Source organism: Carlito syrichta, unplaced genomic scaffold, assembly GCF_000164805.1.
Source record: "Carlito syrichta isolate Samal-C Ts95f unplaced genomic scaffold, Tarsius_syrichta-2.0.1 Scaffold135915, whole genome shotgun sequence".
In the NCBI taxonomy this organism is placed as follows: Eukaryota; Metazoa; Chordata; class Mammalia; order Primates; family Tarsiidae; genus Carlito; species Carlito syrichta.
In genome coordinates, this window is record NW_007080011.1 from 256697 (window position 1) to 279105 (window position 22409).

The 22409-nt window shown below is 37.7% G+C and overlaps 1 protein-coding gene across 1 annotated transcript in view; it reads right to left on the reverse strand.

Moving 5' to 3' along the window:
* Nucleotides 1–22409, reverse strand: part of LOC103251068 (unconventional myosin-Id) — a 230727-nt gene that overhangs the window by 126003 nt on the left and 82315 nt on the right. The window contains exons 8-10 of the mRNA XM_008049680.2: nt 21501–21645; nt 20865–20969; nt 12621–12734 (exon numbers count right to left, since the gene is read on the reverse strand). Coding sequence (XP_008047871.1) covers nt 12621–12734; nt 20865–20969; nt 21501–21645 — 364 coding nt within the window. The remainder of the gene's footprint in view (nt 1–12620; nt 12735–20864; nt 20970–21500; nt 21646–22409) is intronic.

Here is a 22409-nt window from a genome sequence, read left to right on the forward strand (position 1 = left end):
AAAAAAAAAAAAAAAAAAGCTGTCATGATTTCTTTTTGTGTGTGTGTGTCAGGGTCTCACTCTGTCACTGAAGCTGGAGTGCAGTGGCATGATCATGGCTTATTGCAGCCTCTACCTCCTGGGCTCAAGTGATCCTTCTGCCTTAGCCTCTCAAGTACAGGAGTGCATCACCACACCTGGTTATTTAAAAAAAATTTTTTGTAGAGATGACAGCTCACTGTGTTGTCCAGGCAGGTCTCAAACTCCTGGGTTCAGGTGATCCTCCCACCTCAGCCGCCCAAAGTGCTGAGATTACAGATGTGAGACACTACTGCTGGCCAAAATTTCCTATTTCTATCTTTCTTGTGTGAGCAACTGGAACCATCATTGACTGGCAAACTGATTGAATAATTCTTGCTAATGGAATAAGGAAAAAGAAGTGTCAAATTTATCTTTTAATTAGATTTGCTTGGACTTATGTAAAGATCAGTCTTTATCTCCAAAACACAAACTAATGACAGAGAATGGGGAGGTGGTTCTCATAGTTAAAGATTAATTGAGACTCCAGTGTGTACTGAGTTATATATCTTAGGATAATAGAAAAATACATGATATAGCCACATACCTATTAGAATGGCTAAATTTAAAAAAAAAATCCTGGCAACATCAAATACTGATGAGAATGTGAATCAACAGGAACTTTCATTTATTACTGGTGGAAAAGCAAAATGATACAGACATTTTGGAAGAAAATTGGCAGTTCTTACAAAGTTAAACGTAGTCTTATCACATAATCTAGCAACAGCACTCCTAGGTATTTACCCAATTGGTTAAAAAACATGTATCCATACAAAAAGCTTGCATGCAAATGTTTAAAGTAGCTTTATTCATAATTGCTCAAAATTGGAAGTAACCAAGATGTTCTTCAATAAGTGAATAAAAAAAACAAACTAGGGTGCTTCCATGTAATGAAATACTATTCAATGGTTTTTAAACAATGTGCTACCAAGCCACAGAAAGATATGGTGGAGCCTTAAATGCCTATTACTAAGTGAAAGAAGTCAACCTGAAAAAGCTATATACTGTATGATTCCAATTATATGACATTCTAGAATAGGTACAATGATAGAGACCATAAAATGATCAGCAACTCCTATGAGTTCAGGGGAAAGAGGAAAAGAATGAATAGGTCACACATAGGGGGTTTTTAGAGCAGGAAAACTATTCTGTATGATACTGTAATGGTGAATACCTAACATTATACATTTGTCAAAACCTATGGAACTTGACAGCATAAAGGGTGAATCTGAATGTGGGCAACTTAAAAAAAAATTAGGAGGTTGAGGGATTCCAGGAAGTGTAACAAAAGAATCAATCTATCTATCTATCTATCTATCTATCTATCTATCTATCTATCTATCTATCTATCGTTCTCTCTATATATATGTGTATCATATATATATTTTTTCAGTTGGAGTCTCACTCTGTTGCCCAGGCTGGAGTGCAGTGGCACACTAACAGCTACCCCAGTGTCAACCTGCTGGGCTCCGGTGATTCTTCCACCTCAGCCTTCCAAGTAGCCAGAACTACAAGCACATGCTACATGCCCAGCTAATTTTTTTGATTTATAGAGATGAGGTCTCGCCAAGTTGCCTGGGCTGGTCTCAAACCCGTGGGCTCAGGCAATCCACTCACCTCGGCCTCCCACAGTGCTGGGACTACAGGCTGAGCCACCTAACCCAGTAGATCTAGCTATATTAAAAGATAGGAAACACACACTAAAGGGGGTGGGAGAAATAGGTGCTGACTTAAGTTATTTTGGACATGAGTGGTGTACGTAAGATTAAAGGCAAAAGGAAATACACATAAGTACTGTATTTTAGTTGATAAAGTTGGGTCTCATGGGATAAAGGTTAGAATTCTGACACTGCTATACATGTGTATTGGAAATGAACAATTAGGTAAATAGATGGTGGATGGTGGGAGTCAGGTTTCTCACTTTTAGACCAGAAATTTAGGGATAGATAAGGAGCAAAGGCTAGAATGATCCATGTGGCCATGGATTAGAGTGAGAGTCATCAAGTATGAACTCATGTTTAACTTACTATAAAGATGGTCACCTACAAAGATATTTATAAAGATGTGTGCATAAACAGATTAGTTTACACACATATATTTCTGTGCTTTGCCAGCTGAGAGGACCTGAAAGAAATGATACCCCAGGGGCAACAAGTACACTTAGGGCTCAGATCTTGATGTCTAATATCATTCCCCAATATAAGGAACTAGGGCTCCCTGAAGAAGTGGCTGACTCTAGGATCAGGGAAGGAAATATACAGAATGAGGCTGGGGCATCTTACGGTATTACAAAGCCAGGAAGTACTACACAAACACACACACACACACACAAAACTCCATATTGATGGGGCATGTCAAAGGAGCACAGAAACCAAATGAAAGAGGAAGGAAATATACAGAATGAGGCTGGGGCATCTTATGGTATTAGAAAGCCAGGAAGTACTTACTACACACACACACACACACACACACACATACACACACACACACACACACACACACACAACTCCATATTGATGGGGCATGTCAAAGGAGCACAGAAACCAACTGAAAGAGCTCCCAGTGCCTCAAACTGGAACAATTTGAACAACAAAATAAATAAGGCTGTATACTGGATTATAACTCAAAGTATTAAAAAAAATCTATGAGTCCATACTGATATAAAGACATGGTTGAATAAATTAATAAATGGAGGAGAAGAGAAAAATCTTCTATGTAGAAGAATTCCTAAAAACCTATGCAGATATACTGCTCTCAAGGATGTGGAGCATAAATCCCACTTTTTAAGTGTGGTCTGCACATAGTGACCTTACAAAAGAGTACAGTATGGAAAGGCAGGGAAGTGGGGGAGAGTAACTACAGAGGAGAAACTTGACAAACACCATCTCAGCTAGGTAATCAAGGTCAGTATTACCAGTTATAAATCACATCTCTTGTATATATCTTTGATGTAATATGGTAAAAGTATCACTTTATCTCTGTGGTCTTCTTTCCAATAACTCATAACCTCAGTCTTTTAACAGAAGAATTGGAGAAATTCCAATAGTGGGATATCCTACAAAATACCCGACTAGTAATCCTCAAAACTGTCAAGGTCATCAAAAACAAGGACAGTTTGAGAAACTGCAACAACCAAGAGGATCCTAAGGAGATATGACAACAAAATGTAATGTATCCTAGATGGGATATGACAGGAAAATGACATTAGATCAGAACTAAGGAAATCTGAATGAATTAATTTAAGATATTATTAATTCATTCATTATTAATTCATATTAATTTAAGATACTCATAATAGAGGAAACTGATCCTGGGTGTGGGGCAGTGGGATAGATGAGAACCCACTGCACTATTGTCTCTCAATTTTTCTGTAAATCTAAAATTGTTATAAAAATAAAGTCTATTAACAAAAATCCATGATAAGTTCTGTTTAACCAACTGCTGACTATCTAAGCACAGAACGTTCCTAAAGTTGGAAGTCCCTTACTCATCAAGTCCAACCTCTAAGGTCTCACAGAGCCCTCAGAGGTAATATGAGGGATGCAGGGAGTGTGGTCAGCAGAGTCCCCAGCGGTCAGCAGTTCAAGGTATGGGGAAAGGCTCTGAAGGAGGGAGCCGAGCGTGGAAGTGGGGCTGTGTCCCAAGAGGACATCCACAGGAGGCAGTGCTCAGGAAGGGAAGGGGTATTGGCTGGAACCTCCTCATCACCATGGGTTGGTTAAAACTCTTTTCATAGCCAGACTCAGTGGCTCAGCCTGTAATCCCGCGCCTTTGGGAGGCTGAGATGAGTGGATTGCCTGAGCCCGCGGGTTCGAGACCCGCCTGGGCAGCGAGACCTCATCTCTACAATAAATCAAAAAATCAGCCGGGCGTGGTAGTGCATGCCTGTAATTCTGGCTACTTGGAAGGCTGAGGCGGAAGGATCGCCAGAGCCCAGTAGGTCGAGGCTGCGGTAGCCGGGAGCGGCCACTGCACTCCAGTCTGGGCGACCAAGTGAGACTCCAACTCAAAAAACAAACAAACAAACAAACAAAAAACCTCTTTTCATCGTCATGACAGAGGCAAGGATATTTGTATAAAGCAACATTAGTTAGAAAAATATACATTAGGCCCGGCTCGGTGGCTCAGCCTGTAATTCCAGCACTTTGGGAGGCCGATGCGAGTAGACTGCCTGAGCCCATGGGTTCGAGACCAGCCCCAGCAACTTGGCAAGACCTGGTCTCCGCAATAAATAAAAAAATATTAGCCGGACATAGTAACGCGCACCTGTAGTTCCGACTACTTGGAAGGCTGAGGTGGAAGGATCGCCAGAGCCCAGTAGAAAAATATATATTAATATTAAAGGCAAAATACACAAGAGATGAGGAAAAACTAAGTAAAATAAAATTTCAGTCTTGGTGGAGGAAACAAGTTTTAAATTAAAAACGGGGACGGAGTAAACCCATAAACCAGGGGAAGGGCACTGTCTGCCATCACAGGTGGGGTTAGCTGGTCCAGGAAGATAGACACAGATTTGCTTGACTGGAGTGGGATGTCCATGGCCTGGGCCTACAAGACCTCTGAAGAATTGGCAGAAGCACACAAAAGGAACCACAAAAATCCATAACATAAGAAATGTGCCTAGCAAGGATTATTTCAGTAGCTATGAGTTTACTGCATTTGAAGAAGGAGAGGTCTATATAATGGGCAGTAGGAACAAGAGAAAGAGATTTCCAAGATAATCCAACTGTGACTGAGGCTTGGCATAAGGTAATAGTTGTAGAGATACATAAAAAATATCAAGGCTGGGTGTGGTGGCTCACGCCTATAATCCCAGCACTTTGGGAGGCTGAGGTGAGAGGATTGCCTGAGCTCACAGGTTCGAGACCACCCTGGGCAACTTGGTGAGCCCTCGTCTCTACAGTAAATAGCTGGGCATGGTAGTGCATGCCTGTAGTTCCAGCTACTTGGAAGGCTGAGGTGGAAGGATTACCTGAGCCCAGCAGGTCAAGACTGATGTGGCCATGAGTGTGCCACTACACTCCAGCCTGGGTGACAAGTGAGACTCCAACTCAAAACAAAACAAAAAAACAAAAAAAACCCCAAAGCAGACAAAGTATTGGAAGTATTTGATTATGAACAGAAAGTGGCAGCTGGGTGCAGTGGCTCAAGCCTGTGGTCCCTAACACTTAAGAAGGCTAAAGTGGGAGAATCACTTGAGGCCAGGAGCTCAAGAGCAGCCTGGGCAACATAGTGAGACCTTGTCTCTACAAAAAATGAGAACAATTAGCCAGGCATGGTGGTGCATGGCTGTAGTCCTAGCTATCCAGGAGGCTGATGTGGGAAGATCACTTGAGCCTAGGAGGTTGAGGCTCCAGTGAGCCAGGACCATGCCCCTGAGCTCCAGCCTGGGTGATAGAGCAAAACCCTGACTCAAACAAAAAAGAAAGAAAAAGAAGGTGGTGTTAGTGTTGGGCAAATTTTTTTTTTTTTTTGAGTTGGAGTCTCACTCAGTTGCCCAGACTGGAGTGCAGTGCCCGCTCCTGGCCACTGCAGCCTCGACTTGCTGGGTTCCGGAGATCCTTCCGCCTCAGCCTTCTGAGTAACTGGAATTACAGGCGTGTGCTACCACGCCCGGCTGACTTATTATTATTATTTTTTTATTGTAGAAATGAGGTCTCACCAAGTTACCCAGGTGGGTCTCGAACCCGCGGGCTCAGGCAATCCACTCACCTCAGCCTCCCAAGGCGCGGGATTACAGGCTGAGCCACCGAGCCCGGCTTGGGCAAATTTTTGATGGCAACACTTATCTTAGTTTTTATGCTAAATTCTAGTTGTTCACAGGAAAACACATGGGATCTATTCTATAGGCAGCTAGAAATATATGCTATAGTGAGGGCAACATAATAATAGCTTGCATACAATTAAATATTTCCAAAGATGATTATAAGGTGGAGTTAACTGTGTCTGTGCAGTTTTTGTTGAGATACAGGTACAATTTTAAGAAGTATGTGGAAGTGTACTATATGAATAAAATTAACAACTTCTAGTATATATAAAGTGCAGGGAATAGGAGACTAAGTTAAATGAACCATGACAAAAGAATCAGAGAAATCCAGACAACAAGACAAATCCTGAACTCTTTACGTGGTCAATGTCATACCATACCAAGTGTTGGTGAGGATGTGCAGAAACCAGAACCCTCAAATAGTGGAGGGAATATAAAATGGAGCCACTTTGGAAAACAGTTTGGTAGTTTCTAATAGAGTTAAACAAACGTCATATGATGGAATAATTCCACAACTAGATATCTGCACAAGAGAAGTAAAAACATATGCCTACAGAAAAACTTGTATATGAAGGTGCATAACAGCCAAATGTTAACCACCTGTTGAATGGAGTCACAAAACATGCTATACCCACATTATGGAATATTACTCAGCAATAAAACAAACTACTGATGTATAGAAAAACATGGATGAATATCAAAAACATTATGCTGCGTGAAGGAAGTCAGACACGAAACAAAGCCTTTTGTGATTTATACAAAATTTCCAGACAAGGCAAAAGTATAAGATGGAAAGAAAATAACTGGTTGTGTATGACTGAGATGACAGTGGTGATTTACTACAAATGAACATGGGACAACTTTTTAGGGTGATGGTAATATTCTAAAACTGGATTATGTGATGATTGCACACCTGCATACATTTATGTAAATGTGTTAATAATTTGTTAGGGCTGCCATAACAAAGTATCACAGACTAGGGGGCTTCAACAATGGAAATTTATTTCTTCAGAGTTTGAGGCTAAAATCAGATCAAGGTGTTGACAGGACTGGTTTCCCTTGAGGGTCTCTCTCCTTGGCTTGTAGATGGCCATCTTCTCTCTGTATTCACATGGTCTTCCTTCTGTACCTGACTGTGTCCTAATCTCCTCTTCTTATAAAAACACCAGTCATACAGGATTAGGTTCCACTCTAATGATTCCATTTTAATTTAACTACGTCTTTAAGGACCCTATCTTCAAATATAGTCACATCCTGAGGTACTGGGAGTTAAGACTTCAATATATAAATTTTTGGGCAACACAGTTCAGCCTACAACCATAAATTGTTATTAAAATATCTCAATAGAACTGTTTTAAAAAGTCAATATTATGGAGAAAAGTGGAGGAGCAGGGCACATGTGTATGGAGGAATACTCTGGACTAACAGAGACCAAAGAGATGTTAACTACCAAATGCCATATGATAGAAGAATTCTATTCCTAGATATCTAAATGTGAACCTAGATAGGATTCTGTTTTTAAAAAAATAGGTTTAAAAGACAGTCTTTGAACAAATGGGGAAATTTAAATATGTACTGAATATTAGATCTTATGATAGTATTAATTTTGTTAAATATAAAAATGGTATTGTGGTCATAAAGAAGAATGTCCTTATTCTTAGGAGATGTACACATGAGTATTTTAGGGTGAAGTGTCATAAGAGAGAGAGATACAACAAATATGGCAACAAAAAAACATTTACTGAATCTAGGTGAGGGGCACATGAGTGTTCCCTGTACTATTCTTTCAACTTCTGTTTAAGTTTGAAAATTTTCATAACAATCAAAGGGATAGAATTAGCAGTAAACACTGAGGGGACAGAAAGCTCTCAAGTTAAGAAACACATGCATATCAAAGATTTCCTTTATTCCTTTCCTTCCTTGCTTACTAAAGTAGAAAATATATTCTTCTAAATCTTACACCCAACTATAGCTCTTTTTAAGTGAGAAATGCTCAGTGTCTACCTCAGCTATATAAAGTCTAGAATAACATAGCATAGACTTTAGAATTTTTAAAGTTTGGCACGGAGGAGACCGATGAGTCTGGTACTAGCTCATGTAGAATAACAAATGACAGTTGCTCTTCTTCTAGTAAAAGGAGCAAACTGGTAGCCGGAGCTGAATATGGCCTACAGACATGTTTCATTTGGCTTGCATGGCATTTTAAAGTTAGTTCATAACAACGACTCAAAGATTTTACATAAAATATGGACTTTTGATTTTTCTAGGCAAATCCAAAGCTTTGGCATACTGGACTCAGGCATGGCCATGACTGTCTGGAATGGAGTGGTGGCTGCACATAATGGGGTATGCACTTCATTCATTTCTGTACCGACTTGTCTGTCTCCTAAGGGCATCTGACTTTGTGACAAAGAGAATGCACAAACAGGAAGTTGTCCTTTCTGATAGGATTCCCATTACTGCAGTCCCTGGCTCTCTTTCTTTTCATATGGTTGTGGCAAATTAGAGTGTTATGTTGGGAAGTGGAATTTTACTTATCACTGGTGACCCGTGGGGGATTGCTGATGTGCCCATTAAAGTCGAGCAGTTGGGGCACTTACCTGCGGTTGATTTATAGAAGTTCAATGTGCTAGGAAATGTAAGGATGTAGAATTGGTTGAACATCTTTTTACAGTGCATTAGGAAACCAATGAATATTGGTCTCATACTGTCTGATTGGAAGCAATTAAGGAAACAGAGGGAGTACTTTCTGAAAGCACTTGTGAAGACTAGGTTCAGAAACTGATGAGATGCATTGTCACACTGCAACATCAGCTGTTTTCTCACCCATGCTGGGGGTTCCTGAGCACAATCTGAGGGCCTGCTTGGCAGACTGGGATTCTGGCAATTGGAGTGGGGGTAGCTGGGAAGACTCAAGGTCACAGGAGGCCTGATGAACCTGGCTTATCTGAAGCACTTCTCTTCTGCTGCTCTTTTCCACTGGGAAAACCCAATGGCCCACCTGATACTCGACATGATCTGTGTCCAAGGTCCAAATGTGGTTTGGGTCTAAGGATAACATTCATAAACAGTAGAGGGAACAGATTAACAATGCCCAAAATGAATAGCAGGAATTATCCATATCATACCAGAAAATGTCAGGAAAGACTATGAACGGGCTGCAAGTGTTTGACATGAACTAAAATACTGATTGGATCACAGAGCATTGGTTGCTAGGGTAAGGCTTCATCTGAGACACTGCAATCAACATGTTACTGCGAGGTGAAACTAATAGTTTGTTGAGTTGGCTCATTCAGACCTTAACCTAGAGCTGACCCATGCTGGCAAGAAAGAGGTGATTGTAGGAAGACAGACAAAGGAAAAGAGAGATTGAAGGAATGGCAGAAAGACTATACAAAACTCAGACTGTGAAGGGGGTTAAAGAACAGCATGGTCCCTTAGAGCTGCCATAAAACCCCAATTGTATCATTCCCTGTTTTCCTGTGAGATTCCTTTCCCTTAATACCATGTGTATCCTTATAAAAGCAAAACAAAACATTACTTAAGGTAGTATGTGGTCACACTCTGTTCCTTGGAGCCAGAAAGACCTAACCAAAACAGGAAAGGAGCTTATGTAGAGGGAGGAATGAAAGGTAGAGAATGAGAGAAGTGTGGGCACCCTTAGATATACCCTGTATGCTCTTACTGACTATTCTTATTTCTGAAAACTTTCCAATTTCATTTTGAAACATGGTGTTCTCATAGTTTTTGTCATTTCTAGAATAATTTGAAAATGTATGGAACTGAAGGGAAATTAGAGTTCATTTAGCACATTAAAAGAGAGATGAGAAAATAGAGAACCATAAAGAAATTCCCCTTTTATTTCCTTTGCTTTAATGATTCTCTTTTCCCATCATTTAACTGTGAATTTCTTGAACAATCCACCCCCCTTCTCCTGCTAGACTCATAATTTCAGCCTCCAACTATATGTGGATTCACTTTTAAATTTTAATCTTAAATGATTGATTCTTTCCCACGCTATACTATTAGCCTGCCAATTATCTATGGAAAGTATTCTGTAACCTTGAACTCAGCATGGTTAACATTGAAATCACTTCCCTTCATCTCTTTCCAGCTTCTCCAACACTATTATTAGCATTATCATGTTTTAAAAAAGGCTTTTAGTCTTAGACTTTATTTCTAATTACAAAATATTTCAATCATACAGAAAAGTATAAAGAATTATATAACACTCATGCCCCATCATCCAGATTTAATGTTTTCTCACATTTACTTCAGACTGAAAAACAATTATATATCCAGTTGGAAGTCCCCTATCCCATTCAACTTGTTCCCTCTGAAGAAGTAGCCACTCTTCTGAAGTTAGTTCTTCCTTGAAGAAGGGACCCTGAGACAACAACTGAAAGTATTCAGAGATGATGTGGGAGGCGCACAGATCCTGATAAAGGAATGGGGAGGTGGTTCAGGGAAGGGAAGGCAGTCACTATGGGCAACTACAGCTTACTCCTGCAGCGAGGCTCTAGGAAATAGTGAGAGACAGCTGGGATTTCTTGGCCATTGAGCGATGGAGCTGGTGTATTTATACCCCCATACCCATTACACATTGAGTGGCTGGCACTCCCAAGCCTCCGTGAGTGAGGGCAAACTGGGTTCTAGCAGTCTGGAGGCAGCCTTTTGACAAAGACGTTGGCTGCTGGAAATTAGGTTGGTGTGCACAAAATGGTACTGGAATCCAAGGTAATAGGGCAGAGTTTGAGAGCATCTGTGATAGTGTGTATCCATTCTATTGACATTGTTTTACACTTATTACAATTGTTAAACACTTAATTTTTATGATATTATTAACATTAACGATGATGATTATGATGATGAAGGGAAACAGTGACTATAAATACAAACCAGTCAATGTGAAAAAGGAAGACAGCTTGGGAAAATAACTTCAATTCAAATAGTTGAATTAATTTAACTATTCATTGAATTTATGTCACGTGCACGATGAATCTTCCCTTAATAGAATGCAAGGAAAAGAAATAAAATGCACACAACTTATTTTTGTTTAGTTCCACGGTTCATTAAACTTTGACAAAATATTAGTTTTTCCCTCATCTTCCTTCATCTTCTACTTCAAGACTGCAGGGTTATTAGGCTTACACACTGATTGATATACGAGGCGGGGACCAAAAAGCCCAGAATTTGTTTATAAAAAATTATGTATTTAATCTTACATGTTTAAATTTCAGTCACTTCAAAGAACTCTTCGTATGATGCAACACACCTATCAAGACACTTTTTCCACTGCCCAAAACAGTTTTTGAACTTGTCAATTTTGATGCCTTTTAGTGCTTCTGCCAGTTTTGTTGTTTTGTTTTACCTCTTCTACATCGGCAAAACGTTTCCCTTTGAGGACTTTTTTCCTCTGGGGAAACAAAAAAAGTCAATGATATCAAGTGAATAGAAAGGGTGGGGCATGGGGGTCATTGCTGTTTTTGGTCAAAAACTGCTGAACACTCAGCATGGTGTGGGCAGGTGTGCTTGTAAATTGCCCATCATGAAATGGGGAAACACACTGAAAAGATCTCCAAAAAAATTTCATTGAAGCAGAATGCAGCTTTTTACAACAACATTAGTTGTTACACTGATGCCAATGGGTTCCTAGAACACTTAACTAGCAAGGAAAGCTTGTACTACAAGGGGTTCACCCTCCAAAAGATAATTCTGTTATTTTTGGGGTCTCCTTTCGTATAAGATTACAAGTTTTTACTAAGAAGGCTATATTGGATCAAAAGTGTCTTAGAATATAATTTTCTTAGCTGCAATCTGTTGGCCTTTCTATTGAAAGGAAAAAGGGTGTGTGTGTCGGGGGTGGGTGTGGAGGTGGATAATCAACCCCATAATCAGGGCATTCAAAATCATTCAATAAAGCCATGAAAAGTTCACCTTCTTTGTACCTTACAACCTCAAAGGACCCCTGGGTTAACAAAATAAAATTACAAAACAATATGTTTCCAATTCTCTTTTGCAAAGACCAAAGGATTTAAAACAATCTCTAAATAATACTCTGCATAGATCCCAGTACTAGACAAACACAGACTCCCCTCTTTAAGAACTAGCAGACAGAGAAAAATCACCTGACACGTGAAAAGATCCCGCATCCAGAGGGATCTTTCTGAAGAATCAGGATGAACAGTCACGTGCAAAGCAGACTCCATTAAGGACAATTAAAAAGACAAACAAAACAAACTTATATTGAAATTTAACGACATATTCATTGAATTTTATATTTCAAATTAAAAATGATTACCAAATTTGAAAACCCTATGGTTACAGTGAGCAACAGAGTGGATTTAAATCAGCAGTTACACAATCAGCAATTAAATGTGTATAAAATATATTGGCGAAAAAAATTCTGGAAGCAGCATAAATTTTACGTTTAAAAGAGTAATAATATTTTCATAAAGCAATCCCTACTGTTTTTCTACCTGATTCCATTTTCATATAAAAACAAATTTCATGAAAATAAATAAGAAAATGTATTACATATCAGCACATTTAAGCAGTGAGTAGGATTAGTAGTAAAGATCACTTAGAATCCACAGTCTTTATACTTTTTAAAGTGACTTTGGATCCTCCTAAATAACTGTACATTTGTACAAAACACAAAATTTGGCATAATGTTTCGGGAATTCACGGGCTCCCTAAGGTCCCAAAGATTCAAGAAATCAGTCTATTGACCCACTAGTGGTCCATGAGCACCAGATTAAAAACTCTTAATCAGAGAAAAGTAAAGAGTACTTACATTATATAGAGGGATAGTCTTCATCACCTTGTACTGTTTCGTGGGATCCATTTTATACAGGTGACGGTCAGTGACAAAAATTGCTCGATCTTCCACCTTACTAAATCGATTTACCTGTAAGAGAACAAACCAATAAACCATAGTACCTCATTAAGAATAAAATTAAGTTGGCTTACTGTGGAGGCAAATTCTTTAATAGATGAGAACCATGTACGGCCAACCTTTTAGAAACTATAAAGATGTAAAAGGACTAGTAGTTTCCAGATTTGTGGAATTTGGCAAATAAAATTTTACAATTTAACAGGGAAAACCACAGAAGAATTAAAGGATTTAAAACACATAACCCAGATATTATCAAGAAAGTGAAATGAAAAACCCACAGAATGGGAGAAAACTTTTGTAAATCACTGATAAGAAACATATCTAGAATATATAAAGAACTAATACAACACAATAATTAAAAGACAACCCAATTACACAAAGGAATGACATAAAGAAAAGGAAACTAGATAATAAGTTTGGGAGAAAGTATGGGTGTATGGGAATGTTTCTGTAGAGTGCTGTTTTATTAGACAAAAGATCACAGAATGTTCACATTTGCAGGTAAATCTTTTTCTGAGAGAGAATTAAGCACAGGACATTTTATAAATAAATAGCTACTTAGACTAGGGATGGAGATAGATATGGTGCCAAAAAAAGTATACACATTTTAAGAAAGGAAAAACTGCTTTAAAATTGTAATACTCAATATATATCAATAACACAAGATGGATATAAGTCACATTTGACTTCCACAAATAAAAGAGGTGTCCAAAGTTGTTACCATCAACATCCAGACACTTCTAATTACAGCAAAGTAATACACAGGTAACATCTCTTAAAATGTGTATGCATTTTTTTGGCAAACCCCCCCACTTCCGTGTGTGTGTGTGTGTGTGTGTGTGTGTGTGTGTGTGTGTTTATACCTACATACATACATACATACAGAAAGAGAGAGAGAGAGAGAGAGAGAGAGAGAGAGAGAGAGAGAGAGAGAGAGAGAAAGGAGAAAATGGTCTTACTCTATTGACCAGGCTGTAGTACAGTGGCTCAATTATAGCTCACTGCAGTCTTGAATTCCTGGGTCCAAGTGATCCTCTTGCCTTAGCCTCCCATGTTGCTGAGATAACAGGCTTAGGCCACCATACCTGGCTAGACTTGGGTAACATTTTAATCAAAGTATCTAGCACTAAAAATGTTTGAACCACTACAATGTCATGTTTTTCAGGGACTAGAAGGCAAAAGAGTGCAAACAAAATAAAACAAATCTAAAAAGGCCTCCCCAACTAGAATAGAAGGCATAGTCATGATATCCCATCCCCTATTCCATGTTCTTATTTTCAAGATGCAAACAAAGACGTTAGGGATCAATCTGAAAACATTGCTTGCTTTGGTAGGATATTCAGCTAACCAAATATTCAGCTAACCAAATAAGGATAGGCAGGATAGGATATAACAGGACATATTGCTACAGGTAGGATATATTTTATTCAGTCTTCTCTTTTTTGCCCCATAGTATTAGAAATCAGACAACTCTCTAATTATTTTCTTTATAGCCAAAGTATTTTTCAGCCTTCGACTTGACAAAAATGGTATCTATAATTAAAAGCAAAAGATTCTATGTGGTGAAATAGTTATTACTCTTAGTAAATAACTTCACACAGCAACAGTTTTTGCCATAACAGAAGATTGACACTTATGAAACAGGCTGAGTGTAGAGCTTCTGTATCAACATTTTTCTAAGCTGTTCTGTGCAATACCAGGTTTATGTGAAGCTTTGTGAAAGAAAGTGTTCTAATAGACAAGTTGGGTTGAGAAATATTGCAAACCACAGCCTCCACTAGGACATTCATAACCAGTGAATATATCAGAGGCTCTGAGAATTCTGCATGTAAAGAGCATGTTTAATTTGTATTTCTGAAATACATTTAATTATGAAATCCCCTTTCAACAAATACATACTAGTATTCAATAGAACATTGGTAAGACCCATGTTGGAGAACTCTAATTGTCATCTGTATCAATCTTAGAATATGCAGAATAGAGACTATCTAAAAAGATACTGAATAGTAGCTGGGTGTGGTGGTTTGTGCTAGTAATCCCAGCTACTCAGGAGGCTGAAACGAGAGGATAGCTTAAGCCCAGCAGTTTGAGACTGCAGTGAGCAATGATGGCACCACTGCACTCCAGTCTGGGTAACAGAACAAGACTCTGCCAAAAACAAAAACAAACTGAATAATAAGTAAAAGTCATGTTCCTCATGTTTTGTGTAATCATATTGAAAAATATGAGTATAGCTCAAAAGAATATGATTAAAAAACTTGTTGCATAATTTCACTAGGTTCCAGAGTCAAAACAAGTAGGCCCCATATCCTTTTAAGGATATATGATTGAGTTAATCTAAAAAACAACAAACAATCTCAAAGCAGCAACTGTACTGAAGTTCTGTTTAGAGATTACATTTTTATATAAAAAATGTTATTTCTAAAGAGGGCACATCACAAAGCTTAACTTTGTTTTAGTAATTCAAATTATCCTTAAAACATGAAACAAGTGAGTAGGAAGGACATCAGGTAACAAAGTTAAAAGCCGTAAGTAAGCTGCATAATGTAGCTATATCAAAAGGGCAAAAGAAGAAAATTATACATACATATGTAAATCCCGGACTTAATATAATTATGGCATAGGAACATTATTTTCTTCCACTTGAATTCAAACAGTAATAAAAAAGCTAGATTATAAACTCACTATTAGATAAGACCTGAGCTTGTTTCTTCTGTTATTCTACCAAAGAAAAAAATCCCATCATCCTGCTGTTCTCTTAACACTATAAGTGGTCTGTTTATTAGTTTAGTTAGTACCACAGGGAGCCACAGATAAAAATTTTCCTGGAGAGTTAGACCAGGAGAAAACGCATTATGAGTGAGAGTAACTATTTACAAAAGTCTTCCACCTTCAAGGACATTTTAGAAATGTGGTTAATGGAAAGTGGCTGTTTCAAAAAGAATGAAAGCATAAAGAATAAGGTTTTACTGAAATGGTATCAAGTTTAACTTGGTACAGCCTTGGGTTAAAAAGGTTTCTAAAGAAGATATTATTTAAGTTACAGTGTGAAGAAAGAGTATTTTGCATTAAACTCAGAAATACAGGAACATGAATAAGAATGTTTCAGTTTTTAATCCAGCAGGACCCAGGGAGAGACATGTTCTCTGTCAGACATAAATTGTCATTGCTGGAAAGAGATAGCAGGCTTTTTCTGTAGTAGATGATCTGATTCTCAAAACCACCCAACTCTTTGATCACTTGTTCTGATTCCTAATTCGAATTCCCAGATACTTTGGTACTAGCAAGGAGGTACACTACATAGTGGATGTGAGGACTCACTGAAATGACGTGTTCCTTTGTTACATTTACAAACTGGCATTATGGCTTATACTATTTTTTAAATGTAAGTGTGTGAATCTGGTAAGCAAAAAGTCTTTTCTTGATTGTCTGATCAACTCTAGGTACACTTGTAAAATAGAGTTTCTGGATCTTAGAGTTCAGAACTAAACTCTGGAGTGTCATAACCACTCCAAGATACTGCCAGCAATCTTTCCTTGATGACATTTATTTCATTTTAACTTTAAAACCAGATGCCCTCTATTTTGTTAAAAAACCTATGCTTCCTTGAGTTGAAATCTTCTTCCTTATAACGTTCAAGCACTGACTGTAATATAATAAGACATATATACTTGGTCAATGTCCAGGCTCCTGACACAGAACTCCGAAAACTCTTGTGATTTTTATGAGTGATGGGGTAATAGGATTATCTTTTGATATAATATTTAGTCTTGGTCTCAGGTTCCTGACACAAGAGCTACAATATGCTACTGAGATGACTGATGACTGGGGGCTCCTAGTCCCAGGACAGGGGCTGGTTGCCAGAAAGACCAAGGCATGATCAGTAGGTTGGAACTTTAGCCCCATTCCTTAGCCTCCACAGAGGGGAGAGGGGCTGGAGATTAAGTTAATTACTGATAGCCAATGATTTCATCAGCAATGCCTATGTAATAAAATCTCCATAATCCCTAAACTATGGGATTTAGAGAGCTTTTGGGTTGGTGCCCACATGCACATGCTGAGACACCATAATCTTTACTTTTTAATTGTGGTGTTTAGACCACTGGCATTTAATGTGATTATCAATATGGTTAGGTTTCAATCTGTCATTTTCCAATTAATTTTCTGTTGTCCCATTTGTTCTCCTTTTCCCCACATTTTTCTGCCTTCGTTTACATTAAGATTTTTAGTGGTTCTATTTTATTTCTTTTTCTGGCTTACTAGTTATAACTCTTTGTTTTGGTATTTTAGTGGTTCCTCTAGAATTTATAGAACACATTTTTTTTTTAAAGAATTTATTGAGAGGACAGAAAAGCTCCCAGAGAGGGAGGAGACTCGAGGGAGTTGCCTTATAGAATACATTTTTAACATATCAAAGTCCACTGATAACTATACCACTTCCTGTACAGTATAAAACCTTACAGTAGTGTATTCATTTAATCCCAGTCTTTGTGCTAGTTACCATAAATTTTACCTCTCTATATATTATAAGCCCTATATTATTATTGTTTTTGTTTGAGTAGTCAATTGCCTTTTTTTCATTTAAAAAATTCTGATAAAATATATGCAACAATTTATCATTTTAATTCATCACCACTATCCATCTCCAGAACTTTCCCATCATTCCAAATTGAAACTCTGTACCCATGAAACAATAAGTCACCCTCTTCACTTTCCCCAACCAGATAACTACTGTTCTACTTTCAATTTCTATGAATCTGATCATTATAGGGTGTACCGCATATGTACCTCATATAAGTGGAATCATATAATATTTGTCCTTTTGTGTCTGGCTATTTTGCTTAGCATAGTATCATCAGAGTTCATCCCTGTTGCAGCTTACATTTCATTCCTTTTTATTCATTGTATGGATATACGTTTTCCTCATTCATTCATTTATCAATTGACATTTGTTTCCACCTTTTGGCTATTGTGAATAATGTTGCTATAAAAGTTGGTATACAGTTAATTATCTTTTAAATAGATTTAAATATGAAATGGTATGGGGCAGCCCCCTCGGATCCCCTCCCACTGTGGGAGTTTTTCTGTTCTCTCAGTAAATCCTGCTTTCAAAGAAAAAAAAAAGAAAAAAAGAAATGTTATGTATTTATCCATAGAGCTATCACTTGCCTCGCTCTTCATTCTTTGGTGTCTGTGCACATTTTCACGTGGCAATATTTTCCTTCTGCCTGAATTCACATTTCCTATAGTGCATATCTTCAAGTAGCTCTGAAAAAGCCTTTATTTCACTTTGGTTTTTGAAAGATATATTTATTGAGTATAGAATTCCAGGTTGACTTTTTCTTCCAGAACTTTAAAGATGTTGCTCTACTATCTTCTCACTTGCATTGTTTCTGACAAGAAATCTGATGTATCCTTATCTTGTTCCTTTGTGTATTTTTTCTCTTACTACTAGTAATTGTGTATTTGATCATAATGTGTCTTGGTACAATTTATTTCATGATTCCTGTGCTTGGGATTTGTTGAACTTCTTGGATCTGTGTATTTAACATTTCATCAACTTTGGGGTAGTGTCAGCCATTATTTTTAAAAATATTTTTTATTTCTCCCTTCCTCTCCCTCAGGGACTCCAACTGTACTTATATAAGGCCACATGAAGTAGTTTGCCAGCTTCCTGATGCTTTGTTTTAGTGTTTTTTTTACCCTCTCTGTGTTTAATTCTGGGTAGTTTTATTGTTACATCTTCAAATTCACTAATCTTTCTTTTACAAAGTCTAATCTGTTAATCTCATTAAATATATCTTTTAAAATCTCAGACATTGTATTTTTGATCTCTATAAATTCATGCAGGTCATTTTATAATCCTCCATGTGTTTATTTAACACATTCAATCTTTCTTTTAGCTTTTTTTTTTTTTGAGTTGGAGTCTCACTCTGTCGCCCAGACTGAAGTGCAGTGGTCGCTCCCGGTCACCACAGCCTCAACTTGCTGGGCTCTGGCAATCCTTCTGCCTCAGCCTCTTTTAGCTTTTTGAAGGTATGGAATACAATTATAATAATTATTTTAATGACCTTGTCTATTAATGGTAGAATCTATGTCAGTTCTGGGTCAGAATGAATGATTCATTTTTCTTCTCATTATGAGTTGTAGTCTCCTGTTGTTTTGTATGCCTGGTAACTTTTGATTGGATGTAATGCATTGTGAATTTTACCTTCTGGGTGCTGAATATTTTTGTATCCCTATAAACACTTTGAGCTTTGTTCTGGATGCTGTTAGGTTACTTGGGAACAGTTCGATTCTCTCTGGTTGTGCTTTTAAGATTTATTGGGTAGAGTTAGAACAGTGTTTAGTAAAGGGCTAATTAATCCCCCCTACTCAGGCAAGACCCTTATCAGTATTCTACTCAATACCCCATGAATCATGAGTGTTTCCAGTGTGGCTGGTGAAAACAGGCACTACTTGTAACCCAGTGTGTGTATTGGGCATTGTTACCTCTAATCCTTTTGGGTTGGTCTTTGCCGGTCTTGAGTTGTTTTCTCTTATGCATGTGTTGATCAGTACTTAACTGAATAGTCAGAGTGAACCCTCTAAAGATCTCTGGAATTTTTTCTCTGTGCAGCTCTCTCTTCTTTGATACTCTGCTCTGCAAACTGTAGTTGCTTGGTCTCTCCCAACTAGCTTTCAGCTTTGTTTTTTCAATAAGGAAGTCTACTGAGCTCTGCCTTGGTTTCCCCCAACCTCTGCTCATGCCATGGACTAGAAAATCTCTCTAGACAGAAAACTGGCAACCTGTAGGCCTCACTTCATTTTTCTCATATTTCAGGATCACTGTCTTTCTTTGCTTGATGACCACTGTCTTGAAAAACATTGTTTCACATATTTTGTCCTTTTTCCCCCATATATATTCTTTTTCCATTCATTTTAATGACATTATACACTATTAATGCAATTTATTAATCCAATCACCTATTAATGTATTAATGCATATTTACATTTTCCCCCAGTTTTTTAACTGTTACAGTGTATAAACTTATATATATCTCTATCTTTGGATACCTGTGCAAACATATTTTAGGGTTAATATGAGTTGTGAAATTTTAGATTAAGTAGCATGGGACTTTTAAATTTTGATAGATACTATCAAATTGTTCACTCAAAAGGACTGTATCTTATATTCCTATCAATAATGTTTCCCTAAATCCTTGTAAACACTAGTTAATTAACAACATTTCAAAGTATACCAAATTTATAGTTAAAAATCATATTCATTATTTTGATCTGAATAATACTGTAACTGTATTTTTTTAAATTTGAAATGAAGTACTTGCAAAATTACCTAAACCTGCTCCTTTGTTATGAGGTAATTCTTTGATAATTTTCTTAATTTGTCCTTTGGATACTGTCATATGTCACTATCTCTTCTTTGGTCATCCTAAGCAATGTTTTTCTTAAATATGCCATTCCATTAATATTTTAAAATTTATTTGGATAATTCTACAAAATGCTCTTTTGTAATTGTTGCAATTCTTTTCTCTATATTCTTCTAAGCAAGTATTTTAGGGTTTTAAAAAACCAGCTATGTCTCTTGCCTTCCATTTCCCAGCTTTCATATTCCCACTTGCCTACCTGCTGTCATCTCCAAGTAAACAATAGTCCACATATCCTGCATCAGATAAGCAAATGCATTCACAGCATGTAACTTTTTCCCCCACCGTCCAAATCTCAATATGTCCTACTCCTCTTTTCCAAACAATGTTCTTCCTCCCCCCAAACTGATTTGTAGACATGATACATGTATAAAAAGTACTAAATGGCCATTAAGTAGAAAGCAGATCTATAGAAGAAAGATACACATGCAGAAACATACAAATCCCTGAGCTCAAGGAGGTCCCTCCACAGTCAGCTTTAAAAAGAAATGGTTATAAAAAAATATTCACTTCCCTTAGTAAGTCTTTATAGTCCAATGTTAAAGTTGTGGTCACCTTAGTCATTTTAACAAAGCGCTAGCACAGGCAGGTATAGCTCACTGATGATGTATCTAGTTACGTATTTACTGTTATATGTTATTGCAGGCCTACTTAAGTGAGTTTCATCTGAATCAGTCTTTTCTTTTTAAGATGATTGGTTTCAAGCTTGCCTTACCTTACGAACATGACAGGAAAAGAGGACGTTCATGTATTTGTCCTTCCGTTTCAGTTCATTAGCAACAGGGACAAAAGTGCCTGAGGTCTGAGGTGTATCTGGCTTCTGAAACAATAAGGAAACAAGATACAATGAGTATGCTTAGCATTTTAGATGAAAAGGCAATGTTTTAGTATATTGGTTTATAACTATTTATAATGGTTTCACACATGTACTCTTTATCTCTTCACTCCAGATGGTAAGCTACTAAATGGTTGTTATAACTTGAAAGATCCTATAAAAATTTTAAAATAGGGAATGGGAGAGAGGATGTAATGTAGCTCTGGGAATAATTAATATAAAGATAGTAATTAAAAATAGTCACTGAATTATGTAAGGGAAGGTTTAAATGGTCAAAGGCCAGGTTATTGAGTATACCTAAAACATGAATACAACACAGAGAACCCTTTTAAAAAGAGGGAAACATCAAATTTTGTACATTTAGAAGCAATAAAAATCTTCCAATTTAGTATCTTTCATAGAAATTATTGAGCTTCTGAAGGTGTTTAATTCTTTCTGCAAATTCTTAGAGAAAAATTCTTCTATCTCTTTATAGAATGGGCAAGAGTAGATTCCACTTTGTTCGTTTGGACTTACTGAAGCAAGATAGTTGCCCTCCCAGGCCCTCTGCAGCCCGAGGTCAGCCCTTTGGCCCTTCAACATTTCCATGGCTGCAACCTTTGCCCTGACCTGGGGCAGGTCTGAGGCAGGAATGCTCTTGATAAGCTGGGATGCTCTCCATCTACAAGTAAATAGTCAAAATGTATTAGACTTTAGAAATGCAGTCCCATTCATTTTAAGAATGACTGGAGCTGCCATTAAGTAAAATGAAACCAAAGTACATGCATGCTTTAAAGAAAAAGTAAAATGTCCCCAAAATATGCAAAGTTGTTTAATTCACATCATTTTTATGTAGACAGTTTATTTTCTGAAACTTGCTTTGTTGTTTGTGTGTTTTAAAAGCAACTAGAACTTAGTGATACATGGGTTCACATAACATTTACATTTAGGGCACAGAAAATTTGGATTCATCATACATTCAACTAATGTTTTCTAGGTACCTACTAAACTTGGTACTGCTCTAGGCAGTGGAGACACAGGAATAAGCAAAATAGACAAGGGCCCTTTCTGCTAGGTGCTTGTATTCTAGAAAGGAGCGGCAGACAATAAATATATGAGCAGACATACAGCATGTATAATGGTGATATGCACTATGGAGGAAAACAAGACAAGGCAAGGAGTAAGAGGAATACAGCAGAGGGAAAGAATGAGGAGCAGTTAGGTGTGGCTTATATAGGGGGTCTGGGCAGGCGCCACTGATAGCAATAGGAGAGCAGAGACCTACAAGAAGTGAGGGAGCTGGTCACATGGAGATTTGAGCAAGAGTATTCCAGAAAGAGAAGAGAACACAGCAAGTGCAAAGGCTCTGGGATGTGAGCTCATACCGTGTGTTAGAGAAGCCTGAGGAATGTAATAGGTGGAAAGGTCACAGAGAGAGCCAGGGCC